Source organism: Monodon monoceros, unplaced genomic scaffold (assembly GCF_005190385.1).
Source record: "Monodon monoceros isolate NGI ecotype Baffin Bay Population unplaced genomic scaffold, NGI_Narwhal_1 Super_Scaffold_13, whole genome shotgun sequence".
Classification (NCBI taxonomy): domain Eukaryota; kingdom Metazoa; phylum Chordata; class Mammalia; order Artiodactyla; family Monodontidae; genus Monodon; species Monodon monoceros.
The window spans coordinates 39652523-39679675 of NW_021703769.1; the positions used below are offsets into that span (position 1 = coordinate 39652523).

Sequence of the window (27153 nt, forward strand, 5' to 3'; positions counted from 1 at the left end):
TGTCATTTTTTTTGATGAGTTCTAAGAGTTATTAATATATCCTGAATACTAAACCTTTATTGAATATATGATTTGCAAACATTTTCTCCCATTCTGTGGGTTGTCTTTTCAGCTTCTTGATGATGTCCTTTGAAGCATAAAAGTGCTTAATTTTGATGACATCCAGTTTGGTTTTTTTTTTGCTTGTGCTTTTCATGGCATATCTAAGAAATCATTGCCTAATATAGGGTCACAAAGATTTATGTCTATGTTTTCTTCTAAGAGTTTTAAAGATTTAGCTATTATATTTAGGTCTTTGACACATTTTGAATTAGTTTATATATACAGCGTGTGGTAGATGTCCAACTAGTATAAGATAGGTGGCTTTCCAGATGCCCTCACCATATGTTGAAGAATTATTATTCCCCTTCCCCATTAACTCAATGTTTTGGCATCTTTGCCAAAAATATATTGACAATAAATGTGAGGATTTATTTCTGAACTTTCAATGACATTTTATTGATCTATATGTCTATCCTCATGCCAGTACCACACTGTCTTAATTACTGTAGTTCTGTAGTAAGTTTTGAAATTGAGAAGTGTGAGTCCTCTAACTTTATCCTTTTTTTTCAAGAAGAACATTCATTTCCATATTAATTTTCAGATTGTTTTATTAATTTCTGCAAAGAAATTAATTAGTTAATCTTCTGCAAAGATCCCAGGAAGCTGGGATTTTGATAGGATTATATTGAATCTGTAGATCAAATTGGAGAGTACTACCATCTTAACAATATTAAATTTTCCAATCCATGAACATGGGAAGTATTTTCATTTATTGAAGTTTTCTTTAATTTCTTTTAACAATTTTTGCAGTTTCAGAGTATGAGCTCTGCACTTTTTTGTTAAATTTATTTCTAAGCACTTTATCTATTTCAATGCTATTGTAAATGAAATTGTTAATTTCATTTTTGGTTTGTTTACTGTGATGGTATAGAAATAGAATCAATTTTTGTCTATTAGTCTTTTATCCTGCAACCCTGCTGAACTCATTTATCAGTTCTAGTAGTTTTTTAGTGGATACCTTAGGATTTTCTGTGTATAAGATGTCTTTGGTAAATACAGATAGGTTTACTTCTCCCTTCCCAATCTTTATTTCTTTTTCTTATCTAATTGCCTTGGCTAGAACCTCCAGTACAATGTTGAATAGGAATGGCAAGAGTAGACATCCTTGTCTTGTTCCTGATCTTAGGCGGACCATACCGGGAAAGCATTCAGTCTTTCACCATTAAATATATTAGGTGCCAGTTTTTTGAGGATGCACTTTATTAGGTTGACAAGTTCCCTTCTATTCCTAGTTTGTTGAGTGTTTTTATACAAAAGGGAAGTTGACTTGTCAAGTGCTCTTCCTGCATCAATTGAGATGACCATGTGGTCTTTGTCATTTGATCTATTGATGTGGTGTGTTACATTAACTAACTTTCAGATGTTATACCAACCTTGCATTCCTGGGTTAAATGCAAATAAATATTCCTTAAATTGAATTCATGGTGAGCAAAGTATCTGAGGATTGGGTAAAAATTAACTTGTTAAACAGCCAGAGAAACAAGATTGGAAAATAATTTCCATTTTAAGATAGTAATTAGTTAGGAATCATGGAAACTTTGAAAGTAGAATTGCTATTGTGGAAAGATTATAAGAGACTACAAGAATATAAATTAAAGCACTTAACCACTCTTTGAGTTCTATACTTTTCATTTAAAGTTCTAGAACTAGATCTTCATGATATTCTAGATTTAACAAAACTTAACCTGTCTCAAATATCCCTACTCTATAAAAATTACTGTAAGCCTTTTCTCATAGATTTGCTCAATCTCTCCCACCGCACTCCTTCTCTCTTTCTCTCTCTCTCTCTCTCTCTCACACACACACACACACACACACATCCTTCCCACGTATTGTCCTAAATGAGAGTATCGTTACTATTTATCCTAATTGAATATTTTAAAGTAGTTATCCAAAAGTAGTGTTAATTAGGAATATAGTGAAGTTACATATGATTTTCTAATCAGCTTCCACCCTTAGTGCTAAAACCGCTCATAGAGAACCATAAGGACAGAAAAACTTACTTTTAATTGTGACCCCAAGAATTATCAATATCTCTATTAGCAGGGACAAGGGCTTCATTTTCTCCTAAGCAGCTCCTTCTTACTGTAACACAGGCAGGACTAGGTGGCTGGTCCACAAGCTTCCTCTTTTTAGGTCTGTAGGGGTCAGGACTTGGTTGCTAAGCAACAATTTCTTTACTCTTGGGCCAATGAGCTGCCAGGCCAGGAAGTTCCTTTCAATGGGGAATGAAGGCAGCTGATGGACAGAGCAGGCTGTGGGGAAGGAACCATATCTAGTTTCTTTCTTCTCCAGTGAGAGATAAGTTGTAGGCTTGAAATAGGTAGGAGCTGCTCTCTGAATTCTGTTCAGAGTTGCTGGAAATTATTATTTTTATGGTACCTCCAGAGATGCAAGCTGCAATTATGTGAAAACACAATTAACTAACCTGACATCGTCCTTTAATCTAAGATCTCAAGGCTATGGTGGACAGGAAATATATGGACCAAGTCTGCTATGGTCCCCATCTTGGTGAAAATGTTTATACTCTGTTCAGGTAAGGAACTGCTGACATTTTACTAGGACCAAGACAAACAAATCCCAGTCATCAATTACATTTTTGAAAAAGAAAAACAAATACCATATGCTAACACATATATATGGAATCTAAAAAAAAAAATGGTTCTGATAAACCTAGGGGCAGGACAGGAATAAACACGCAGGCATAGAGAATGGACTTGAGGACAGGGGGAGGGGGAAGGGTAAGCTGGGACAAAGTGAGAGCGTAGCATTGACATATATACACTACCAAGTGTAAAATAGATAGCTAGTGAGAAGCAGCCGCATAGCACAGGGAGATCAGCTCCATGCTTTGTGACCACCTAGAGGGGTGGGATAGGGAGGGTGGGAGGGAGGGGCCGCAACAGGGAGGGGATATGGGGATATATGCATACATAGAGCTGATTCACTTTGTTATACAAAGGAAATTAACACAACATTGTAAAGCAATTATACTCCAATAAAGATGTTAAAAAAAAAGGGTGTTTCATTAAACTTTCATTAAAAGGTGTTTAAAAATGCCTTCTTTACTCTCTTAAAATATATGGGCATTTTATGAATGAATACCCTTAAAGCTAGGACCAGAAATCAAAATGAATATTAGGTAAAGTATCGCAATATTAACAATACCCAAAGAATGGAGTTAGTAGAGAAATCATACCTAAAATATATCCAACTTTTACAGTTTGTTCAGGTAATTACTTCAGAAACAGATGTATTTATTGCCTTGAATTTTTAGGTTTACTCCCTGTATTCTCATTGCTGTTGTGACAAATTACTACAAATTTAGTGGGTTAAAAATAACAGAAAAAACCCCCAGAAATGTATTGTCTTAAAGTTCTGGAGGTCAGAAGTCCAAAAGGATTCTTACAGGACTAAAATTAAAAGCAGATCTAATTGGTTCTGGGGGCTCCAGGGGAGAATCCATTCCTTGCCTAGAATCATCCAGATTTTAGTGGCTGCCCACACTTCTCAATTTGTGGCTACATCACTCTAATCTGTGCACAATCATCATTTGCCTTCTCCCCTTCAGTGGTTTAATCTCCTTCTGTCTCCCTCTTAGGACACTTGCGATTACATTTAGGCACCACCAAAATACAAGATAATCTCCTGATCTCAAAATCCTCAGTCATATTGTCAAAGTTCCTTTTGCCAAATAAAGTAACATTCATAGGTTCTAGAGATTAGGTCCTAGAGATCTTTGGGACCGTTATTCAGTCTACCAGTGTCCCTAATATCTTTTCCTCTCACCAAGAGACTTCAAAATAGAACTGGCCCAACTTCTGTACTTTAAAAAAGTATCTAAATAAAATTTATTTAAACTCTTAATATCATCCATTAAACATTCTTCAAACAATCTTTTTTTCCAGTCCCCATTTGGATCCAGAATTATCAGCATCTTCCAGCAGATGATTTTGCTTCCTATTTTCACGGAAACTGAGGCCATTTGACCTATCTTACCTCGACTTCCTTCCTTTTTATTAAAAAAACATTTTTGAATCTCCATCTCTTCTTTTTTTCCTAATTCATCCCAAAAGATGAAATGCACTTCCTATATTCTAAATCCAAACTTCTCTCACTTTTGATTCTATCCACATTTACTTTCTCTGGTACTTCACTCTATCTAACATTTGTTCTTTTCTCTTCTAACTTTTTCTCTCTCTCTCTTTTTGTTTCAATCTTTTTGTACCAATCTTCTTCTTAATTTAAAAACTCTTCATTCCACCTCTCCTAGAAAAATTTTCCCTTGACTCTCGTATCCTTGCTACTGCTATCTTTTCTACTTATCCCTTAGCCTCTAAACATCTTGAAAGAATACTCCTTAATCACTGCTTCTGGCTTGTTGCCTCTCACTTATTCTTCAACTACTTGTTTTTATTTTCACTAATTTACATAGACTATAAATCCAATTATCTTTTCTCAGTTCTTATCCTACTTGATCTCTGTGAGACATCTGATATTTCTGACCATAAACATCTTCTTGAAAACATATTATTGGTTTCTCTGAAAATTGAATTGCAGTTACTTTTTTACACTTTTGAACACATCTTCTCATTCTTCTTCTACCACTCCCTGCTTCATTCATTTACATGTTGAAAATCTGCTATATGCTAAAGATGAAAGGTAATACTCTTTGAGGTGTTCATTAATTTTATTTGTTAGTTCCTCTCTTGGTCTTCACATTAAATTAGGGGCTCACATTTTGGTGTCATGTGCTCCTCCTTAGTTTTGCCAGCATTTCTCTACGGATGCTCACTTAACTTTCAGTTATTCAATAAATTTTTATTATGTGCCAAGTATTGTGCATTTTCTGTGGATGGTGAGCAACAAGATATATTTCCCATCCTCAGAGAGTTTATAAGTCTAGAGTGAAAGGCAAATATTAATGAAATAATCACAAAAATAAATGTATAATTAAAAACTATAAAAAGTGCTTTATAGGAAAATGAATGAGTACTGAGGACACAGAAGAGGAAGCTATACGTAGAGGTCAGGTGGGATCAGAATCAGGAAGGGCTTTGCCAGGGAGTGAATTTTGCCAGCCAATTCTCTGAAGAATGAGAATGGGTTAACTAAGCAAAACATGTCCTAGGTATAGTGATAAACATGTGAAAAGGCCATGTGGTGAGAATGAGACATGTTCAAGGAACTGAAAAGCTCTAAGGGCTGCTATGGTTGGAATCAGAGATGGGTGGTGGGGGTGGAGCATGGTATAAGGTAAAGCAGAATTGGTAGGTGATGGTCACTCCTAAATGATTCAGTTTTTATAAGACTGTGTTAGTCATCTTGGGCTGCCTTAACAAAATATCACACACTGGGCGGCTTAAACAACAGAAGTTAGTTTTCTCACAGTTCTGGATGCTGGAAGTCCATGATCAGGGTACAGCATGGTCTGCTTCTTGTGAAGGCTCTCTTCCTGGTTTGCAGATGGCTGCCTTCTCACTGGGTCTTTACATGATGGGGGACAGTGGAGTTACAATGCGGGAGTCAGAGGGAAGGGGAGAGAGAGAGAGTGTGAACTCTTCTCCTTTTTATAAGGCCACAGTCCTACTGGATTAGGGCCCCACCCTTATGACCTCAGTTAACTATAAATACCTCCTAAAGACCCTATATCTAGATATAAGCACATTGTGGGCTATATGAATTTTGGGGGAACTCAGTTCAATCCATGGTAAAGTCCACCACAAAGTCACTGAATGATTTACAACAGTAAAATGACCTGATCACACTTGACAAGATAACTCTAGATTCAGGGCAGAGGGGTAAGAAAACTTTCCTGTAGTTAATAAATGTCAGAGTCATTGATGTAACTCAGGATTTTCCAACCTCAACGGTATTGACATTCTTTATTGCAGGGAACTGTCCTGTGCATGGTAGGATGCTTAGCAGAATCCTTGGTTTACATTCACTCAATGCCAGTAGCATTTTTCCCTCAGGTGTGACAACCAAAAATGTCTCCAGATATTGCCAATGTCCCCAAGGGAGGCAGAATTGCCCCTGGTTGAGAATTATAGTTATAACTGAAGCCATGAATATGGATGAAATTATTCAAAGAATGAACTCCAAAATGTAATGGCTGAAAAGGAAGATGGGCCAACAAAGGAGGCTATAAAGGAATGACCAGACAGGAGGAAACTCAAAAGGCTGACAAAATTAAAGGAAAAGAATGCTGTCAGGAGGAATAAGAGGTTAATACTATTAAATGCTGCTGAGAGATCTTGTAAGAGAAAGAGTGAAAAATGTCCATTAAATATCACATGAAGGTCATTGATTACCTTAATAACAGCCGTTTCAGTTTATTTATAGGACAGAACCCAGATTAGAGTGGACTGAAGAGCAGAAAGTGGGGTACAAGAAAATTGACACGTTTTGCAAAGGAGGAAGTTACTTTGGAAAGTAACTTCCCTTAGCAGTAGGAGTGTGGGATCACGGGAGGCATTTGTATTTATTTTTATTTTATTTATTTTAACATGCAAGAAACCTGAGAAAGTTTAAAAGTTGATGGATGGTCCCAGTTCTTTGAGTCAACATGAGATAAAGGATAATCAGTAGTGCAGTGCTTCTAAGAAAGCACAGGTGGCAGACTTTCCTGGCGGTGCAGTGGTTAAGAATCTGCCTGCCAATTCAGAGGACACGGGTTTGAGCCCTGGTCCGGGAAGATCCCACATACTGCAAGCCCGTGCACCACAACTACTGAGCCTGCACTCTAGAGCCCGCGAGCCACAACTACTGAAGCCCGCACGCCTAGCGCCTGTGCTCCGCAACAAGAGAAGCAACCGCAATGAGAAGCTTGTGCACTGCAACAAAGAGTAGCCCCGCTCGCTGCAACTAGAGAAAGCCCACACACAGCAACAAAGACCCAACGCAGCCAAAAATAAATAAATAAACATTAAAAAAAAGAAAGAAAGCACAGGTGGAAGGACTGGCTCTGGGTTGGGGTGGAAACAGCTTCTCTGTTGTAACAGAAGAGAAGGTGCCCAGTATAATGCACCTTCCTGCACACATTGCATTTTGCATTTCTAACTAAGGACTCAATATCTTTCCCATGAAATCTGAAACTGCTCCTGTATTGCCAAATATTATTAATATTGCTATTTTCCTCAACTATACCGTGAAACCCTAGATTCTTTCTCTTTCTTATTCTCTTCCCCAAATCTATTTCATTACCAATTTTTATTGATACTACCTTGGTAATGTGCCTTAGAGTCCCGCTTTTATTTCCACTGCCAACAAATGAGTGCATATTTTCATTATTAGCTCAAATGTCACTTCCTTCTTGAAGCTTTTCCTATTTCTCTCAAACAAATTTTTATGTACTTCACAGCATTAAAAGAAAAACAGAAGCAGAAACAATGTCAAAATTAACAAAATTATCTTACTGTTATTAATCATCCTCATGAGAGTGTCCTGTTACTCAAAACATTTCATTCTTTACAATTCTTAAGCCCCCCCTTTCTTCCTCTTATTAAAAACCTGTTCCAAATAATTATTTGCTCTTACACACCTGGCTTAAGTACAACACAGATAACACAGCACCCCAATTGTCAAATAAATGTGGATTCACCACATCCACCAAATCAGCCTTGTCTGATATTTAGAAACACCATAAATTTGGGGATGGGGTTACCAAACTTCCTCTAAATTCTAGGTCACCCTACTCCTATGGTGTACTCGAACGGAGCCGGGTTTTCAGATCACCTGCAGACTAGCATTGCCCAGATTCAAGCGAGCCCTTTAGACTAGCGCCTTGACTGAAGCAATTGGTGGGGGAATAAAACCGATAAGATGACGGGCTCTGGTTAATACCCACTTGAACTTGCTTTGATGTGACTGCTTTCCGTTTCCAGTATAAGGTTCTGGTTGCCCACTACTTCCCGGTTCTTAAACCCTTGAGTAGTTCAGTTTACTTTTGTTCTTTCCAGAGTTCACCGGAGTCGAGTGAAATACATACTTTTTACTACAAGGTCAAGGAGCTGATTGTGTATGGTCTGGAACCATTTCCTAATCCTTTCACTTCTTTCGGTTATATTTGCCCACCACGAGGAAAGCTTCAGATTATCCGGTAAAATCCGTCCAGACGGGGCGGTGACAGTGAAAGTATACAATTCGTGTTGACTCACATCTCCTCCCACTTCCACTTCTTCCAGGCCCTGAGGCAGCTTTTCCCAGTCAGCGCGCAATCACCTGGCGCACCTGGCCCTTCCTGTAGGCCACGCCCTCGGGTTTTCCCAGAGCCGCGAAGCCGCAAGGAAGCGCCCAGCGCCTCACGGTGCTTCCGCGGGGCCGCCCCACGCCCCGCCCCAGTCGTGAGCCACCTCCAGCCCCCTCGAGCCTTGGCTCCGCCCCCTCCAGCTCCCCAACGTCCTCGGCGTCGGGCCCGAGCCTGCGCCTGCGCGTGCGCCCTGGGGCCGAAGTCGGGGCGCGCGGCAGCTGGAACGCGGAGAGCGGCGGGCGGTGCAGCCAATGGGAGGCGGCGCTGGCTAGAGGCTGGGAGGCGGGGCCTGCGCGGGTGTTAGGTTAGCGCGAGGCGTGACCTAGTTGACAGGCTCTGAGGTGCTGCTGTGGTGGCTGCCGCGGGGCTGAGGCAGGTGGGAGCCGGAACCGAGTGCGTACTGAGGGAGGAGGGCGGCGACTGGAGAGCGGCGAGCGGCGCGGGACCCGGAGCCTCTTCCACTTTTTCCCTCCCGAGCGCCCCCTCCCACCCCTCCCACTCCGCATACACCCTGTTTGCCCGTGAGCCTGGGGAACTTGCAGCTTAAAGCCAGCCACCCCCACAGCAACATGTACCCCAGCAACAAGAAGAAAAAGGTGTGGAGAGAGGAGAAAGGTAACCGGCCCGTCGAGTCCCGGGGGGCGGGGGTGGGGTGGGGTGGGGGCGGGAGTCAGGGCTGTGTGTGCAGCGGCGCCCTCCGCCCCACTCCCGCCTCGCGCCCGGCTGGCCGGTGCCGCCTCCCTGGCGGGTCCGTGTGTACACACGCGCGTACGCGCGCGCACGCCGGCGTGCACGCGCCGCCCCCGGGTACCTGCCGCTAGCGCACGTGTGGGCGCACGCCCCTCTCTGCCGCCCGCCGCGCCCGGTCACCTTCGCCCCGCTAGCGGCGCGGACCGCCGCTCGGCGGCCCGCGGGCTCCGTACAACTTGTTCAGGCCCCCGCACCCTGTCCCCGGACCCCAGCTGGGACTTTCGGACTCCCGGCCCGGGTGTCCCGCGGATACGTGCCCGCCAGCTGGCACCCCGGCTGCAGCTGCTGCTGCTGCTCCGCGCCCGCCGAGCCTCAGACGTTCACCCCTCGCCTCTGTCCCCTGTCTCCTGCTCATCCGCTGGCTGGGCGTCCTCACCTTCGGGTGTTCAGCCAGGGCCTCTGTTTCTGCGCCGCAGTGTGACTTTTGAAACCTGGATATCTGGGGGAACCTAAAACGAGCGGGTCTTGTCCGCGAGGCTAAGTGCAGTCAGAGAAGTCTGAATGGGCTTTTCTCTGCTGTGACTTCCTCTAGATTCCATCCCCATTCATAGTCTGAAGTTGCTCCGAGTAAGACTATGAGACTGATGTCGCTCTCTGTGAATGAGCCCATCCCTGAGTTTCGTGCAGATGAAAGCTTATCCAGATCAGCCAGGTTGACGGTGACGCTGATGTCGATGAGACACAGAGGCGTGCGACCCAACCCTCTTTTCTCCATCTGCCTCCCTGTTTTTCTCTGGCATCATAGTTAGGGAATATTCCAAGGTAAAACTTGAGTCTCTGTAGTTTTTCTTTTCTTTTCTTTTCTTTCTTCTTTCTCCTTCCTTCCTTCCTTCCTTTCCTCTTTCCTTTTCTTTCTTTTTTTAAAAAAATTCTTTAGCAGCTGATTGTACAGAAATGTAGTAAAAAGTATTCGCACTGCTACTGCTCTGTATCAGGAGTGAGGTCGAGTGAGGGAAGTGCAAATCTCTCCTAAGTATCTCATCTTTTTTATAGAACAAGGATAAAGGGGTGACTAGAGTGAAAGTTAATTTCCTTGATAATAGTTCTTTAAAATCTGTGGATTCTTATTGCAACTGCTGGTCTTTATAAATAAGGCCAAACAGTGGATGAAAGAAAGGGAATGAATATGGGGGAAAAAATCCTTTATGTAGGGGCCTACTTAAAACAATGCATGAGGAAGGGGATGAGGAGGGACTTTTTTTCACATTAACTACTGGGAAGATTTAACACAGCATAACTGAACGACCCAATTAAAATGGTCTTTAAATATTGACAGACTATGCCATTTAATTATGTTTTAATGATTATGGACATATATAGAACTAAATTTTGGTGTCGCAAATCAAATGCTGTTGAGAATAATAGGCTGATATATAAAGTAGCGTAAAATAGTTTTGCTTTGTTTTTGCAATAGAAGTTATTTGAGTTTCAACAAGGATTTACCTTGTAAGCACTGAAAAATCTTTTATGCCCATTTTTATTGATGGTCTTGAAATGTTAGGTTTGTATTATTGATAATAATGAAGGCAAAATAGTGGAAAACATGGAGATTGTTTTCAATACATGAATAATTGATGAAATTATAGCGATTACTTAAGAACTATTATATTTTTCTGTCATAATAATGTTCCTAAAGTAACAATGTTACAATGGTTCCTTCATTTAACATCTACACTGTTGGACTTTCATAAGCAAGCATTTTTAAAACTTTAATGTCTTGATTTTTTTCTTCTTTTACTTCTAATAATAGGGGAAAATATTACCAAATTAATATTACCTAAACAGAGAAACAAATGCACAATTAAAGAAGGCAGTTAACAAAGTAAATTTTTCTCTTGTCTAAAACTAACATATTTTTGCATTAAAAGAGAAAGTTATTGTGACTTGAAAACTTTTTAGTGTGTCAGCGTCTTATCAGGATATCTATTTTTGGAATATTTAGTAAAGTATAATATTGTAAATCAACTATACTTCAATAAACATATATATATATACATATATATATATAAACCCGTATGTTATACCATCAAGAAGGAGGTGAGGATTTCCAGGACAGTAGTTAGCATTAAGAAGCTGATGGAAAGCGTGACCTTTTTCTGAATTGTACTGGAGAGGGTGGTATCGTATTTTTGTACCTGTTATTTAAATCTAAAGGAAGGCTTACCCACCTCATTAAAATGTCAAGGCATTCTTTAAATATATTTTAACTCAGTATACCATCTACTAAGCACATCTGCAAAGGTGAAACGTTCTTTAAGGAAAAGTTTTGTGTAAAGCTGAAGAAACTGTATATATGACTGTGCCCCCCAGTATGTTTCATCGTTTAAATAAATAACTAAGGAATTCTCAAGTCCACATAGGTTAAATAAACGGTGTTGATTTAATATTTTGTGCCCTAGTTCAAAACCACTCAATGTGTATTATCATTTCAAGTACTGAAAGTTAAATTCTCAGTGTTTTATCTTATTGTCTTATTATTCATCTTGTTTTTTTCCTAAGTGTCCACACTTAAACTTTTAAGTAAATGGAATGACAGAGGCCAGGTTGCATTCCCATATTTACTTCTGACACTTACTGAAAATACAAGTTGCTCTGTAATATCTTTCATCCTGATCGTTGATATTGCTGTATTTCCATATTAGTGATCTGAGCTTTTTTAGTAGTGCTTTGGTAAACACTAGTCATCACTTTTCCTCCTCTGTGTGATTATTTCAAATTTACCATTCCCTTCAAGTTTCCTATTCCATCAAGACCTTAAGTTCGTATACTAAACAGATGACATTGCCTTTTAATTCACGGAGAAAATACATGTCATATAACATGAACAGCCCTGACATTTTCCATAGTCTCTTTTGTTTCTTTACATGTCTGTTGTTCTTTCAGCTTTCTTCCTCTTTTAGAGGAAGCACTTTTCATCTTTGTTTCTAAGGATTAACCCCTCTGCTTGTGCCCTTTATCTCATCTGTATTATTTGAGATCTTGTACTATCATTTATTCTCTTTTGGGTATGTTTAGTTTCTCAGTGTCTTTGGGTTCCTCTCCTCATCCTATAACAATGATCAAGGAAGGTAGCCTTCCTTCCACAGGGCTTCACCTTGGAGTTGCTGTTCTCACTTTCCTTCTTTGCCTCAGTCCCTCAAAATCTCCTGGATCTCAAATTATGCTCCAAGGAAACTAATGTTCCTAAAATCATTCAGTAATAACAATGATGATGGTACTCATATAAAAATAGTTACTATTTGAGTCCTGTTTGTGTGCCCAGCACTATTTTCAGTAACTTACTTGGATTATCTCATTTAATTCTCACAACAACCCTGTGAGGTAGTGTATTTTAAGGTCAAGAACTTATAACACCTTTTGCCTGGGTTTGAATCCTAGTTGTACTGCTTACTAGCTGCGGAACCTTAGGTAAGTTATTCAACCTCTCTGTCTTAGTTGCCTCATCTGTAAGTTGGGAATAATACCTACCAACTACCTGAAAAAGAAACTGAGCCATAGAGAGATTAAGTAATACAAGATCACATAGATTTACATGATTTGGTGTTAGAATTCAGACAGCTGTCAACCATTTTGTTCTCTTTTCAGTGTTGTTCTTGACCCAGTTGATAAAAACCCATGGCTTATTAATTTTCATTCTTTTTGATCTTTCTGTAGCAATTGACAAGATTTCCCCTTTTCTCCTCATTAAAACTCTTTTCTCTGCTGGTTTCCACTTCAGTGGGACCCTGATTCACCTTGTACCTTCAGTGACATCTAAGTTTTATTTCATTTTTTTTTCTCTTTGTGTTCACTCCCTAAATGTTGTTTGTTTGAGGTTTGGTCCCCTGTCTTACCCTCCCCAATGAATTTCCTGTAGGCATAGAATTTTAGGTTATAATTTCCAAATCTCTAGGCTAGATCTTTCCTGAGTTCCAGATTCTTGTTTTCAACTTGAATGGTCTAGGCATCTTAAATTCAATATAGTGTTGAGTATTGTAGTATTGTGATTTGAATATATCACATCTGATGAAAATCTTGTTTTTTGGTCTCCTATTGTGGCTGAAGAAAAGCCAGTTCTAGGAGCAGGGAGAAATGTTGGTTGCCCAACATTTATTCACTTGTGCTTACCTTAATACTTTCTGCAGTTTATTTCTGTGAAAGAATCTTTTAAAGTGATTATTTTATGAGGGTTAGATTACCTAAAACTAGATGCTGTCCTTAAATCCATTCATCTAAACTACAATACTTTGTAATATGCTGAAAGAGAATTGGAGAGTGAGAGTATGACTGTCAATTGCTCTACATTGTGGCGATCTTTGGTAAAGTAAATATATGATACATGACAGCTGACATACAGAATGAGTGAGGTTGCCAGTGTCAGTTTATATATTGAATATTAGAAAATCTTAATTTATTTGTAAATAAATCTAATCTATTTCCTTAAGTTTGAAGTAAATAGAATTTTTTAGTTTTTTCCCCCAGTATCCTAGTGGATCATTTTATGTACCTTCTAGGATATGAATAGTCAACTTTGAATATTAGTGGTGTACTTTATAGAATAAGGTTAAATGGCTCGGCATAGTATACAGATTCCTGTACATTTTCGTTTTAATTTATGTTTCTAGTTACTTTTCAATTCTGTGGCCACTTTCCCTCCTCGTAACATATATTGCAGCTTCATTAAACTATTCGTATCTCCTTATCTTTGTTTACATTGCTCTACTAGTCTGAAATATCCTTATTTCTTACCTCTTCATGGCAGAATTCTACCTGTGCTTCAGGAACGAGCATACATGTCACCTCCTTTGGGAAGCTTTTCTTGAGAAGGTAGTACAGTATAGTGGCTAACGGTATAGGCTATAGTTTTTTACTAATGGAGATATCTGAGTGGATTTTAATGGAAAGCTCTCTTGCTTTGGACAAACTACTGAACTTTGATGTGCTTCATTTCCCTATCTGCAAAATCAGGATAATAATACTATCAGTTTTGCTGAGTGTTGGGAAGATTATTTTAATAAAATTATACATGTGAAGTACCTGGCACACAGTGTGTTCTTTATAAATAACATCAACTATTGTTACTTCAAAGTGTTTAAAATGTTTTAATCTTATAATCAAGATTTATACTTAAAGTATTGTTTATATCACCTCCACAATGGTGTTATTAATTGAAAGGGCACTTTTATTGTTGATGGCATTGTAGAATTAAGTAAATATCTTGGTGGCTGCTTTCCTTGTGCTGTTAGCATTTGTACTTATTTGTCTTAGGATTTTGTATTTATGTAGCTATTATTTTTTATCTTATCCATATCCTCTTATGTCTTGTGAACTCCTCAAAGTTAAAGGTCACCATTGTACCTGCAGTGTATAAACATATCACCTGGCACATAGTAGACTGTCAGTAGATGTTTAAAAGAGTTTACTTCTTTCTTTATCACAAGAACGTCTTCCTCATCAGGCTTAGATCTTATTTTTCCCCCTACTAATGTAGTATTAATTTGACACCTTTTAACACTCAAATACAGAGTCATTAGATTTGATTTTGGTATTCTTCAAGGCCACACCAATTCTTTGGTTAGTTTAATGTGGTTAACATTTAAATTGTAAAATAATTCCTGAGCTTAAAAGTTAAATACAAATGGAGATTCTGCTTTTATTTTGCAAGAACGTTTGCTGAAGATGACCCTAGAGGAGAGACGCAAAGAATACCTAAGGGACTATGTTCCCTTGAACACCATCCCATCATGGAAAGAGGAGTTGAAGGGCAAGAGTCAAAATGATGGTAAGTTTCTCAGAACATTTTTCAGGTAGATACTGTTCTCATTGATTTATGACTTCTGCAGGACAATTATTGATAGAATTGAATACCTGGCATTTAATAAAGAGATGTCATTTTTGCTATATGAAATAATTGGTTGTCATTTAATTGCTTTTAGCAATCTACTCTGTGTTATTTAAACTTAAGAAATTATTTTAACATAATTCATGTTTGGAGATATACCACATTTATGTTATGGTACATTTTTATAGATACTTTAAAAAAACTATTCTGCAGTAGTTGTTGGAGCAAATGATATTAGGGATATGTTGCTTTAGTGAGATGGCCTTTTGAGTTTGTTTTGATTTGGTTCATATATATCGCATTTCTTCAAGTTATTTTCAGGATTGGATACAGTTGAAAGATAGTATATTAGGAAGAATAGAGAAAAACCAAATAACATTTCACATAATTTAAAGAAGAGTATATATTTTGTATGATGTGCTATTGGTAAAGTATTTGTATGGTAAAATTTACTCACTCTCAAAGTTTTTATGGTTTGATGAGACTCTAGATAGTTTGACGGAAAATATATGTGTTAGCATATAAATGAACTGTTAAGTATTGAAAAGGTATATGGAAACAGTTATGAAAACAACATAATAGATTTAATAGAAGTTTAATATGTTATCTTTGAATGAACACTCATTGGTGTTAATAGTCTGAATGTGAAATTTAAGAAGAAACAGGGTGCTTTTTAGAATACATAAATGTTTCGAAAGAAAGATAATTTTATGAAAGGGACTGAGGACATTCTAATTTCACAGGTTGTGGTCTTAGATTGGTGGAACTGTAGAGTATACTATGGACCCAGAACAAGAAGACTAGCGTGGAATTCCTGTGGACAAAATCTGTGGGAAACAGCAGCCAAATTAGCCTTTGGTGTCTGTGAAGAGAACATGCTTATCTGAGTGTTTGGGCTTTAGAGAGAATTTTGTTTTTCTGGGAAAGCAAAGCCTGTGAGTTCTTTTAGAGCTAACTCTGCCTGGAAAAATGTGTGACCTTGGGCAAATGGGGTAGTGGCTGTATCCCAGGTTCTATTGGGGTCACTGAACAAGCTGATTGGGATGTACACATCTGACCTGCTTGCCCAGTGTCTTCAGTAAATGCAGTTGTTTTAATAATGGGCTAATTAAGACATCATTGAGAGAAGGTAGTGCTGTGTAATGAAAAGAATATAAATCAAAAGGACAGATCTCTGGGCCTTGACTGAACTAGGACCATATGCCTCTTCATGGTTGGGTCTGTTATTTATTCTTTTGTTTATGGGAAACTGATATTGAATACTTCAGCTCCACTTTTTGTGGCAAGTGAATCTCTCTTTCACTTATGCTTCATTCATCTGATTTTCTTTCTTCATTGCTATTGTAGGTGGTCAGTTTTCTAAGGATGCAATACCTGATGATCTTCTTTAACAGGTTTTGCCTCCTGAAATAGAGGTAGTTTTCTGTTGTTGCCAGAATAATTGAAAAAGCAATAGTGATACCCAGGCTGCATTGCCCAGTGTTGGGTCTGCTCACCTCTGTGTAGAGGCTTGGCCTTTTTATGTTGGTTGCTTCTATTTGAATATTCAGCACGTGGGAGTGTAGGGTTGAACTGGGTTGTCAGAGAATTCGGAGTTGGATATTTTCAGAGATAGCCACAGCCCAAAATATTTCTGCCTAATCAGAGACGATACATCGAGTAACACCTCACATTGTTATTCCCTAACAAGAGTCTGTATATTTAATCCTTTCTCCCAATATGAGCTTTACAGTGGTTTACAACTGCTCTCTGTATTTCGTTTCTTTCCTTCATATTTTTTTGAACTTGAAAGTTCTTCATGAGGAACTAGGTGGTGTACTCAAAATTGTGTTTCTATTAAACAATGTCTTATTTCCATCTAATGTTACTTGCTTCTCTCTACTGTGACCTGCAAATTGGTGACTGGTCTTTTCTTTTTTTCATGAAATGGAATGACTCATTCTATAAGTAATAACTGTTAATTTCTTTGCGTTATATATATCTTTCATAGTGCTTTGTTGCAGCATTACCTACCCAGTGCTCAGTTACACTAAAATATTAGTCGAGAGAGTTTTAGTATTTTATTAGTTTGAAAGATCCTTTAAAAATATAAATCTTTAAAAAATGATAAAGGACAATTGTAAAGTTATATTTTTATATTTTATTTCAAAGTGTTTAAGCCACTGCTTATAAATGTATATATATATATAAATAGGTATTGATATTTATAATAGTTTAATCTTTTAAGTATGAGATTTCAAACTAAGTTTTAAAAGAAGTCTGTTTATAATTCTGTGTCATATAGTTTCTGATTTGTAGGAAAGGAATACTATTTATTGGGCTAGCACAACATGCCTATTTTAAATTTAGTCGTTTATCATTATTACCTATGTTTTTATAGAAGGCCATGTGTCATGGCCTTGATATTCATGATTACATGGAACGTTCTCAAGCTATTGTTTAATAAGTTTTTTTCTTAACTTTGCTCAGTTTTCTTTTCCTTTAATTAAATGCTTCTTGTTATTTTATTGTAACAAAGTTAAATAATAATGAGAGGAGTAGTAGCCAGATGTATTTGTCATAATTTTAATTTTAAGCTTTCTAAACAAAAGGAAACCAAAAATAGCCAAATAATATAAAAATCAATGTGCAGAAAAGAGGAAGCAAGTAGATAATATTTTTATTTTGATTTACTACTTTTTTTTTTTTTTTTTAAAGAAGATGTTGGGGGTAGGAGTTTATTAATTTATTTATTTTTGCTGTGTTGGGTCTTTGTTTCTGTGCGAGGGCTTTCTCTAGTTGTGGCAAGCGGGGGCCACTCTTCATCGCGGTGCGCGGGCCTCTCACTATCGCAGCCTCTCTTGTTGCGGAGCACAGGCTCCAGACGCGCAGGCTCGGTAGTTGTGGCTCACCGGCCTAGTTGCTCCGCGGCACGTGGGATGCTCCCAGACCAGGGCTCGAACCCGTGTCCCCTGCATTAGCAGGCAGATTCTCAACCACTGTGCCACCAGGGAAGCCCCTTGATTTACTACTTTCTTAATATTGGAGAACTAGGGATCAGCAGAGGAAAGAATGGGAGATGATTACCAAAAAAAACCCCATTTGCTTATCGTTCATGTTTATATTTTTCAACTACTATTAGTAAATCTCTGGAATTATATGCTTCTAATTACTTCTTCCTCTGTGTTAGCAATTCTGTAATAATTCTATTTCATTTGTCAGTTGCTGTGTTGTAGGGAATTTTAAAATGCTTGTCTCTCTATTATATCTGTGTCTCTAGCAACTGGAATAGTGCCTCATGTGTAGGTGTGCTCAGTCAGTATGTTACATAAGAATGCCTCAGAGGTTAACAGTCTACAATGGACAATTCTTTTTTCTTTATTTTTTTTCAAACTTTAATATGAGCATTTAAAAACATATATAAAAATAGAGTACTGTAATGAACCTTTCTGTGCCTACCACCCAGTTTCAACAGTTAATGATGGTCAGTTTTATTTCATGTATATCAGTGCTCCCTGCACCTTTCTCCCAGACCGTTTCAAAGCAATTCCTGTATATCTTATCAACTTTATCTGTAAATATATGTATGTGTGCCTATGCATGCATCTCTAAAAAGGTAGGGACACTTTTTTGTTGTTTTAATATAACCACAGCACTCTCACATCAGAAAATTAATTCTTTAATGTAATTAAATGTCCAGTTAGTATTCACATTTTTCTCATTGTCTAACAAAGAATTTTGCTTTTTTTTTTTTTTTTTTTCGGTATGCGGGCCTCTCACTGTTATGGCCTCTCCCGTTGCGGAGCACAGCCTCCGGACGCGCAGGTTCAGCGGCCATGGTTCACGGGCCCAGCCGCTCCGCGGCATGTGGGATCTTCCCGGACCGGGGCACGACCCCGTGTCCCCTAGCATCGGCAGGCGGACTCTCAACTACTGCACTACCAGGGAAGCCCAAGAGTTTTGCTTTTTTGTACAGTTGTTTTGCTTGAGTCAAGATCTAATAAACAAGGTTCACATACTGATATATTTCTTACGTCTCTTTTAATCTATAGTTTCTTCTCTTTCTGTCCTTTTTCCCTCTTGTAATTTGTCTGCTGAATGAAGTAAGTTATTTGTCTTACAGAATTTTTCACATTTTGGATTTTGCTCAGTGCATCTTTGTTTTGTCATTTAGCGTGTTCCTCCGTCCCTCTATGTTTCTTATGAGCTGGTAGTTAAATTCAGAGGCCTGATCAGAGTTGGGTTTAATTCTTTTTGAAAGAATACTTTATAGGTTATTGTACCTTCTTTTTGCATGATGTCTGGTGATCGCTCTCTGTGGTGATAAGACTGATCGCTAGGTTCAGTTATTGTCTGTCTAATCCATTCTTTGTAAAGTTCCCTATCAACTTTTTCCCTCATGAATTTAGCAGCCATTGATGATTGATCCATTATTTTATTAGGGGTTGCAAAATAGTGTTATCCTAATTTTATCATTCCTCCTTCGTTTATTAGTTGGACTTCTGTAAAAACTTTTCCTTATCAACTTTTTTTTGTTTTCATGCAGTACAGTTTATACAGAAAAGGCAGAATAAGTGCTAGATTTCCTTTTATTTACCAGCTTTTGGATTGAGTTGGTTTCCTGAAATCCTCCAAAAGTAGCCAAAGAGTTCTTTCTCTTTAAGTTTTGACTGGCATTTTGGATCTTTCTCTTCCTCTTTCCCCATTCTTCCTCCCCCCACATGCGTTAAATGGGAATGCCTCATTTAAAGTATAGTGCCTGTACAAATACATACAATTACTAAAATGTAGTCCTAGGATATAGTAGAAAGGCAAAGATAGATATAGATATATCAATGGATGGATGGATATGATAGAAGGATGACATTGCTTCTTTGTAGGGACAGAAGTTCAGTTCTCAGGTTTACTTGTTATGTGTTCTGTTCTCTTTTGCTACTTTCCACGCTGAGGTTCTATTAGAATACCACTCAGAGAAGCATGACTTTGCCATGCTTAGGCTAATTTTCTCTTACTGTTTGGTATCAGAGAAAATAGCTATAGCTGTAAGTTTAGATTGACTGTGAATCTTTACTTTTAATGTTTATATGGAACAGTAAGGGATGAAAAATATAATAAATGATGAAGGTGAGTTAACTGGAAACTATAAAACTATTTTATTCAGGTATGACAAAATATTAAAAGGGTCATTTAGAAAGAAACTTCATATTTCATATCTTATATGTAATATTCAAATCTGATTTATAGGTCATTTGAAAACACTTAACTACAAAAATCTGAACTGTGAAGTCTTTGTAAGTCTGAATTTCCATTTTTTGAGGTGTATAGAAATATTTTGAGATATTTGGGCTGACTAGGGACATGTGTGTAATCTTTCTTTTGGTTAACTTAGAATCTCAGCCTCGTTCGCTCTCTTAAACTAATTTCTACTTTTAAATGATTTTCATAAGAGGTGATGGCTGACCAAAGAAATATAAGTCCAAATTGCTGAGTCTCTCCATCACACTGAGATCTTATTTCAATGTAGGTTTTGAATTTTGTTATATTTTACCTATGTCCTAGGTTGAATATTGATATTCAGAAATCATCAAAGAAAGAGTATCTTAATCATATTTCAATCCCAGTGCATAGTCCAGTATTTTTATCCTTAGTAAATTAGCAATAACTATTTTTTGAATGTCAGTATGTTTATTAATCACCAGGAATGAGGAAATAAGAATATAATTATGTTGCTGAATATTATATGGAGAGGAGTAAGGGACCATATGGTAAAACAAATTAAAAAATTTTAATAACTATGATGAGGTGGGCTTTGCTGCAGATTTTAAAACTATATTAGCTGCATTATTTTATTAAATATTTGATGTTGTTGGTTGGAAGACAGACCACAATTTAAAATGACTGAATAGTTAGGAAAATGGTATTTATAACAGGATGGAATTCAGTAGGCTTATAAAAATTGGAAAGGAATGTTTCCTATTATAGTCTTTTGATATTGATCCCTTTTTATATTATTTTCAGTTTGAGCACTATACTTTAAAAGTAAAATAATCTGTAGAAGCAGAAGAAAGCTCAGAGCAAAACATCTCAACTTTTTAGGTACAAGTCATTTATTTTCAGCGGGTGGTGATTTATTTTCCCCACTTGTATGACCTTAAAATGAATTTAATTAAAAAAACAGAAAGCTGTTTTTGCCTCAAGTAACTAAGACCACTCTAGCTTATTCTTCAAACAATTTTTTGTGAAGTTTCCATTACGTGTAAAGATGTTGCACAAGCAGAACTTATATTAGAAACAGTCATTTTTCACTCCAAAAGTGAAAAGTAGACTAGGATAAAGACTAAAATCCTAAATGACCTGAATTCTTCTATGATCTTGCCCCTCTCCTTTTTGGCTTCTTATTATATCACTCCCTTTCTTGGTCTCTGCATCTAGCCACACTGTCCTTTCTTTTTCTGGAATGTATTGTGCTCCTTCCCACTACTGGGTCTTTATCTGGTTGTTTTTATCTCCACGTCCTTGTTAATTTTTCTCAGCTTTCAGTTCCCAGCTTGAAACCCTTCTATTCTGTCTGGAGTCTTCGCTGAACCCTTACTTTGGAACAGTTTCCTATATTAAATACTTTCATACAGCTATGATCCTTTTCATACAGCATTAATATCAGTTTGTTTTTAATGTACTCAATCATAGGATTATCTGATCAAGATCTATCTCCTTGTAAGATTAATTACTGTGAACATAGGGGCCATGTTGTCTGTCTTAACTCTCCTTTATATCTGTGGCATCTAGCATTATGCTTGTTGCACAGTAGATGTTCAGTAATTATTTGTTGTGTGAATTGAATAAATGATAAACTATTTGCCTGATGGCATTTTCATGCATTATTTTCTGTCTTCCCACCTTTTCTTCACTGTATTGTAAAGATTCACGTGGGAATAATGGGCTTAGAAATTAATCCAGTTGCTTTTTAATGTAGGTAATAAATACTTTGCATCTCTGTAATATAAGCTTGGTTTTACTGTTTTAAAAGTTAGATAGCCTAATGATAAATTACAATTAAGATTTTACAGAACTACTGTATAGATATTTAACTAGTTGACACAAGGGTGAGGATTTATGTTATGTGTATTCATCAGCATTGTGTATTATTATTTATAGTACTTAGTAACTAAACGTTATTTCAATTTCTGTGAACTTAAATGTCAACAGAACTTAAGTTAAATGAGTGTAAATGTAGAAACTTAAGCCTATTATATAATAAGATTTTAAACTGTAGAAAAATCTTAAGGTATTACCATTGTAAATGCATTTACTTTGGCATTATTGATTCTTGACACATAAAACAACTGTAAGAAATTATATTAGTATTATATCCTGCTTAAGCCCTTTACTGAGTTATTTGGTTTGCTTCAAAAAAGAACTTGGCTACAGATAAAGAATTTGGTTTCCCATGGAAGAATTAGGCTAAGTAAGAGAATTTTGAGAATAAATAGCGTTCACTCTAATGTATAAAAATATTAAAAATTTTTGTGTAATGATATTTTGTGTGAAGGTGTGAACATTGGTTTAGTCAGACATTTGTGAAGTAAAGTTAACTTCTAAAATAGAGAAAAAAGAATATGAAGAAAAGAATATATAGTGATTCATAATTCACTGCATGGTTTTGTTTTTCCTCTGCCTTTATCTCACTCTTGGTCTTTTAAACTGTTTTCCAACACTATTTTAACAACACATAAATAAGTTTTATCGTACATTGCACCATGTACCAAGTGCTATGTAAATTGTCCTTGTATTTAAGCTTGTTTTTAAAATAATGTAGAAACAAAAATCAAACACCTTTTTTTTGATACATATCAAGATGACCCAGTGTTGAAAACACAAGATGAGAAGTTCTTTCTGTGTTATTTTGTAAGGCTGTAACTTCACCACAGATTGTGTTAGTTTTCTTTTTAACCCATTAAATTAATTATACTAGTAAATATGGTTTTACTTAAATACATTTTGGTTAGTGCAGACCAAAATGAGATAAGTTATAGACTGGTGGTAGCCAAAGCCAACCTTTTCCTTTCTCCCCACCCCCGTCCCCACCTTTATTGTCTTTCTGTATAAAAGAGTCTTTATAAAAGTCTGTCTTCTTTTTTCAAATATTTAGTTGTTACATTTTCATATAAGTATTCAAAACAAGGATTTGAATATAGTTTATGGTTTTATTGAAGCCTTTGATTTACAACCAAGTTGAGAATTACTGATGAAACAAGTAACAAATATAGATAATAAAGTTCAGTAAAAGTCCATATGCCTGGCCATATGCATGCCAGGGCAGAAGATATATGAGCCTTTGGAGGTTTGGAAATATTACGGTTTAGTTTGGTCTAGGTCCAGGGCAAGCCGTGGATTTCAGATTGCTAGTTGTTCTCTAGAGATTGGATTAGGATATATTCAGTTTTTTTAAGAATCCAGACTATCCCAACATGGAGGTGATTCTCCCATTAAACTTAGATTTGAGATTGTGTCTGCCATATGAAAATAACAGAGTTAGAGATTTTCCAAATTTTATACTTCTCCTGTATTAGTGATTCTGTTGGGGTAAAAACTTTCAGGGTTTTGTTTTGTTTTGTTTATTTCTGTATAAGTTGAGGCTTACTGTTATATACTCATCAGGTGTGTAATAATGGGAGTGATTTTTATTATTTTGATAAGTATATGTATCTTCTATGTTAACTCTGGGAATGCACAGGTTTTGGGATTAAACGTGTCTGTCATCAAATCCCAATTCTGCTGTTATATACCCTAGTCAAAGAACCTGTGACCTCCCTAAACTTGTCTCCTCATATGTTAGTTACCCCATTGGGGCTGTTTGTTTTTCCTTCTTAAGGTTGTGAGGAGAACTAATTGAGAGAGGACATCAGTGTGTCTACATAGCTCCAAAGCCTTCTCTTATTATAGAATGCACCTTCCCCTTGCATGAAACTTTTTCTGACTCTTACTCATATCTGTGCTCATAGCCAGTGTATAATAGAAAGTAGACTTTTTTCCTATGCTTGTAACTGTAAATACATGTACAGTTTGTTTGAATTTGGACTGTCTGCTTTAGAAGGTAGAAACTGTGACTGTTTTGGAATTTTATTTTATAGGGTCTAGTGGAGGTCTTTGTGTACAAATCCACTTAGTAGTTTGTGGTAAGTGTGCTAAGTAGAGTTACAACTGGCCAAGGAAAAAAATTTTTAAGACGGTTATTTGGAAACATCAGGCACTACTTTTCTGTTTCCTCTGTGAGTGCTTGTATGTTGTTTTTAAGAATTTTGAAATTTGTGCTGTTAAATTTGAGAGAAGATGGCATCTAAAACTGAAGATACTTTCTGAATTAAAGGCTAGTATTTTAAAATTTCTAAATTTTTTTGTTGTTATTTAGCACTTTGTAAGAGTAAATAACAAGCTAATAAAATTTCTGGCCATTGGGTGTATGTGAATTCTAATGTCATTGAAAGGGAAAAAATTTTTGTTTAAAACCAGATTTGACTGAACAGCTTTCACATACTAAGGGAATAGCATAATTCATACATCAGAAGAGATGACTTTTAGTTGAGGAAAATATCTTGAACCTTTGTGGATATGAGAAGTCTGGAAAGAAAAGACAAAAGCAGAGGGGAATTTTGAGTTTCTTGGGCAGCCTGAGAGAGAAGTGTGAAGGATATAGGAACAAAAGGAAAAGAAGATGTGAGGAGAAATGGTGGAGAGCAAGAAGCTCCAGCAATGCGGCAGGAAGTCAGTCCCTATGTAAGGACAGAATCCATCCATCTTTAAAGAATATAAATAGGATGGGGGCTGGAGATATTTATCTTACCTGATTATTAAAATAACAGGTGTACCTGGATGCAGATAACCAGTACCTGACATCTTGGTTGTTTTAATGATAGTAGAAATTATATGACTCGTAAGAATACTGAATTTAACCATACTTATGAGTGTCTTTGACAAATACAAAAAATATTCTATCCTCTGTAGTCTCTGAAATTCTTCCTCTTATGCAGGTGGTAAGAGGCAGGACAGAGATAACAATGCCTACCTAGCAGTTTACTAGACATATGCTTATCTCAGCTAAGTAACTCGTTCAAATTTATGGTAACTTGACTTGGTTCTTAAGCATGTTTAAAATCTGTTTAACCATTTTAATTTTAACAGTTCAGTGGCTTTAAGTACATTTACAGTCATCATCAGTACCCACTTCCAAGACATTTTCACCTTCCCAGATAGAAACTCTGTACCCATTACATAATAACTACCCATTTTCCTCTCTCACCCAGCTTCTGGTAATCTCTATTCTGTTTTCTGTCTCTATAAATTTGCCTGTTCTAGACTTCCTGTAAGCACAATCATACAATATTTGTCTCTTATGTCTGGCTTATTTCACTTAGTATAATGCTTTCTAGGTTCATCCATATTGTGGTGTGTATTACAATTTCATTCTTTTTTAAGGTTGGGTAGTATTCCACTGTATATGTATGCCACATTTTGTTTATTCATTCATCTGTTAATAGACATTGGGGTCTCCACCTTTTGGCTATTGCAAATAATGCTGCTGTAAACTTTGTGTACCAGTATCTGTTTTGAGTCTCTGTTTTCAGTTCTTTTGGGTATATGACTAGGAGTGGAATTGCTAGATTATTTGGTGATTTTACGTTTAACTTTTTGAGGAACCACAAAACTGTTTTCCACAGCAGCTATACCATTTTACATTCCCATCAGCAATGCACAGGGACTCCTCTACATTCTTGCCAATTCTTGTTATTTTCTGTTTTTTTTTTTTTTCAGTACGTGGGCCCCTCACTGTTGTGGCCTCTCCCATTGCGGAGCACAGGCTCCGGACACGCAGGCCCAGCGGCCATGGCTCACAGGCCTAGCCGCTCTGCGGCATGTGGGATCCTCCCGGACCAGGGCACGAACCCGTGTCCCCTGCATCGGCAGGTGGACTCTCAACCACTGTGCCGCCAGGGAAGCCCTTTTTTTAAAAAATAATAATAAAATATAAAGAATAATTTCTTTCAGCAATGTTTTGGAATTTTCATTGTACAGGTCTTTCACCTCATTGGTTAAGTTTATTACTAAGTATTTTATTATTTTTGATGCTATTGTAAATGGAATTGTTTTCTTAATTTTCTTATCAATTGTTCATTCCTGGTACATAGAAATGCAACTGAACTTTGTGTGTTGATTTTGTATCTTGTAACTTTGTTGAATTCAAGCTAATAATATTTTGGGTTTTCTACACATACCATCATGTTATCTGTGAACAGAGATAATTTTACTTCTTCCTTTCCAATGCGTAGGTGTATATTCCCTTTAAGCTGCTGCTGAATTCAGTTTGTGTTTTGTTGAAGATTTTTGCATAGTTATTCACAAGGGATATTGGCTGTAGTTTTCTAGTAGTGTCTTTTTGGCTTTGGTATTCAGTAATGCTGGTTATATAGAATGAGTTAGGAAGTGTCCCGTCCTCTTCAATTTTTTCCAAAGAGTTTGAGGATTGGTGTTAATTCTTCTTTAAATGTTTGGTGGAATTCACCAATGATGCCCTCTAGTCCTGGGCTTTTTATGTTAGAAGGTTTTTGAAACTGATTCAATCTCCTTATTAGTTATAGGTCTATTCAGATTTTCTGTTTCTTTATGAGTTAGTTGTGGTAGGTATTTCTAGGTGTGTTTCTAGGTATTTGTCCATTTCATCTAGGTTATCCAGTTTGTTAGTGTGTAATTGTTCATAGTATCCCCTTATAATCCTTTTTATGTATGTGAAATTTGTAATCATGTCCCTACTTATATTTCTGATTTTAGAAATTTTAGTCTTTTTTTTGCTCTTAATACAGCTAAAGGTTTGTCAGCTTTATCTTTTCAAAAACCCAGCCCTTAGTTTTATTGATCTTTTTAAATTGTTTTTCTAGTCTCTATTTTATTTTATTTATCTCCACTAGTCTTTATTACTTCCTTTCTTCTGGTAACTTTGTGTTTAGCTTGTTCTTTTTTTTTTTTTAAGTTTCTTAATGTATAAAATTAGATTATTGATTTGATATTTATTTATTTAGATTTTTTTTTGACATTGACCATTTTTAAAGTCTTTATTTATTTATACTTTTTTTTTTTTTTTTTTTTTTTTGTTTCGCGGGCCTCTCCCTCCGGGGGGGCCGAGACGCGCACAGGCTCCGGACGCACACAGGCTCCGGACACACAGGGCCAGCAGCCATGGCTCCCGGGCCCAGCCGCT

General features: G+C 37.0%; 2 protein-coding genes across 7 annotated transcripts in view; one reads left to right on the forward strand and one right to left on the reverse strand.

Moving 5' to 3' along the window:
- SEL1L2 (SEL1L2 adaptor subunit of ERAD E3 ligase) overlaps positions 1-2239 on the reverse strand; it is a 116427-nt gene extending 114188 nt beyond the window's left edge. For both annotated transcript variants that reach the window (XM_029219290.1, XM_029219289.1), the window contains exon 1: positions 2106-2239. In XM_029219290.1, coding sequence (XP_029075123.1) covers positions 2106-2163 — 58 coding nt within the window. In that variant the 5' untranslated portion in view covers positions 2164-2239. The remainder of the gene's footprint in view (positions 1-2105) is intronic.
- Positions 2240-8680: 6441 nt separating this feature from the next.
- Positions 8681-27153, forward strand: part of MACROD2 (mono-ADP ribosylhydrolase 2) — a 1974865-nt gene continuing 1956392 nt past the window's right edge. For all 5 annotated transcript variants that reach the window (XM_029221509.1, XM_029221512.1, XM_029221511.1 and 2 more), the window contains exons 1-2: positions 8681-8968; positions 14748-14864. In XM_029221509.1, the coding sequence (XP_029077342.1) occupies positions 8923-8968; positions 14748-14864 (163 nt within the window). In that variant the 5' untranslated portion in view covers positions 8681-8922. The remainder of the gene's footprint in view (positions 8969-14747; positions 14865-27153) is intronic.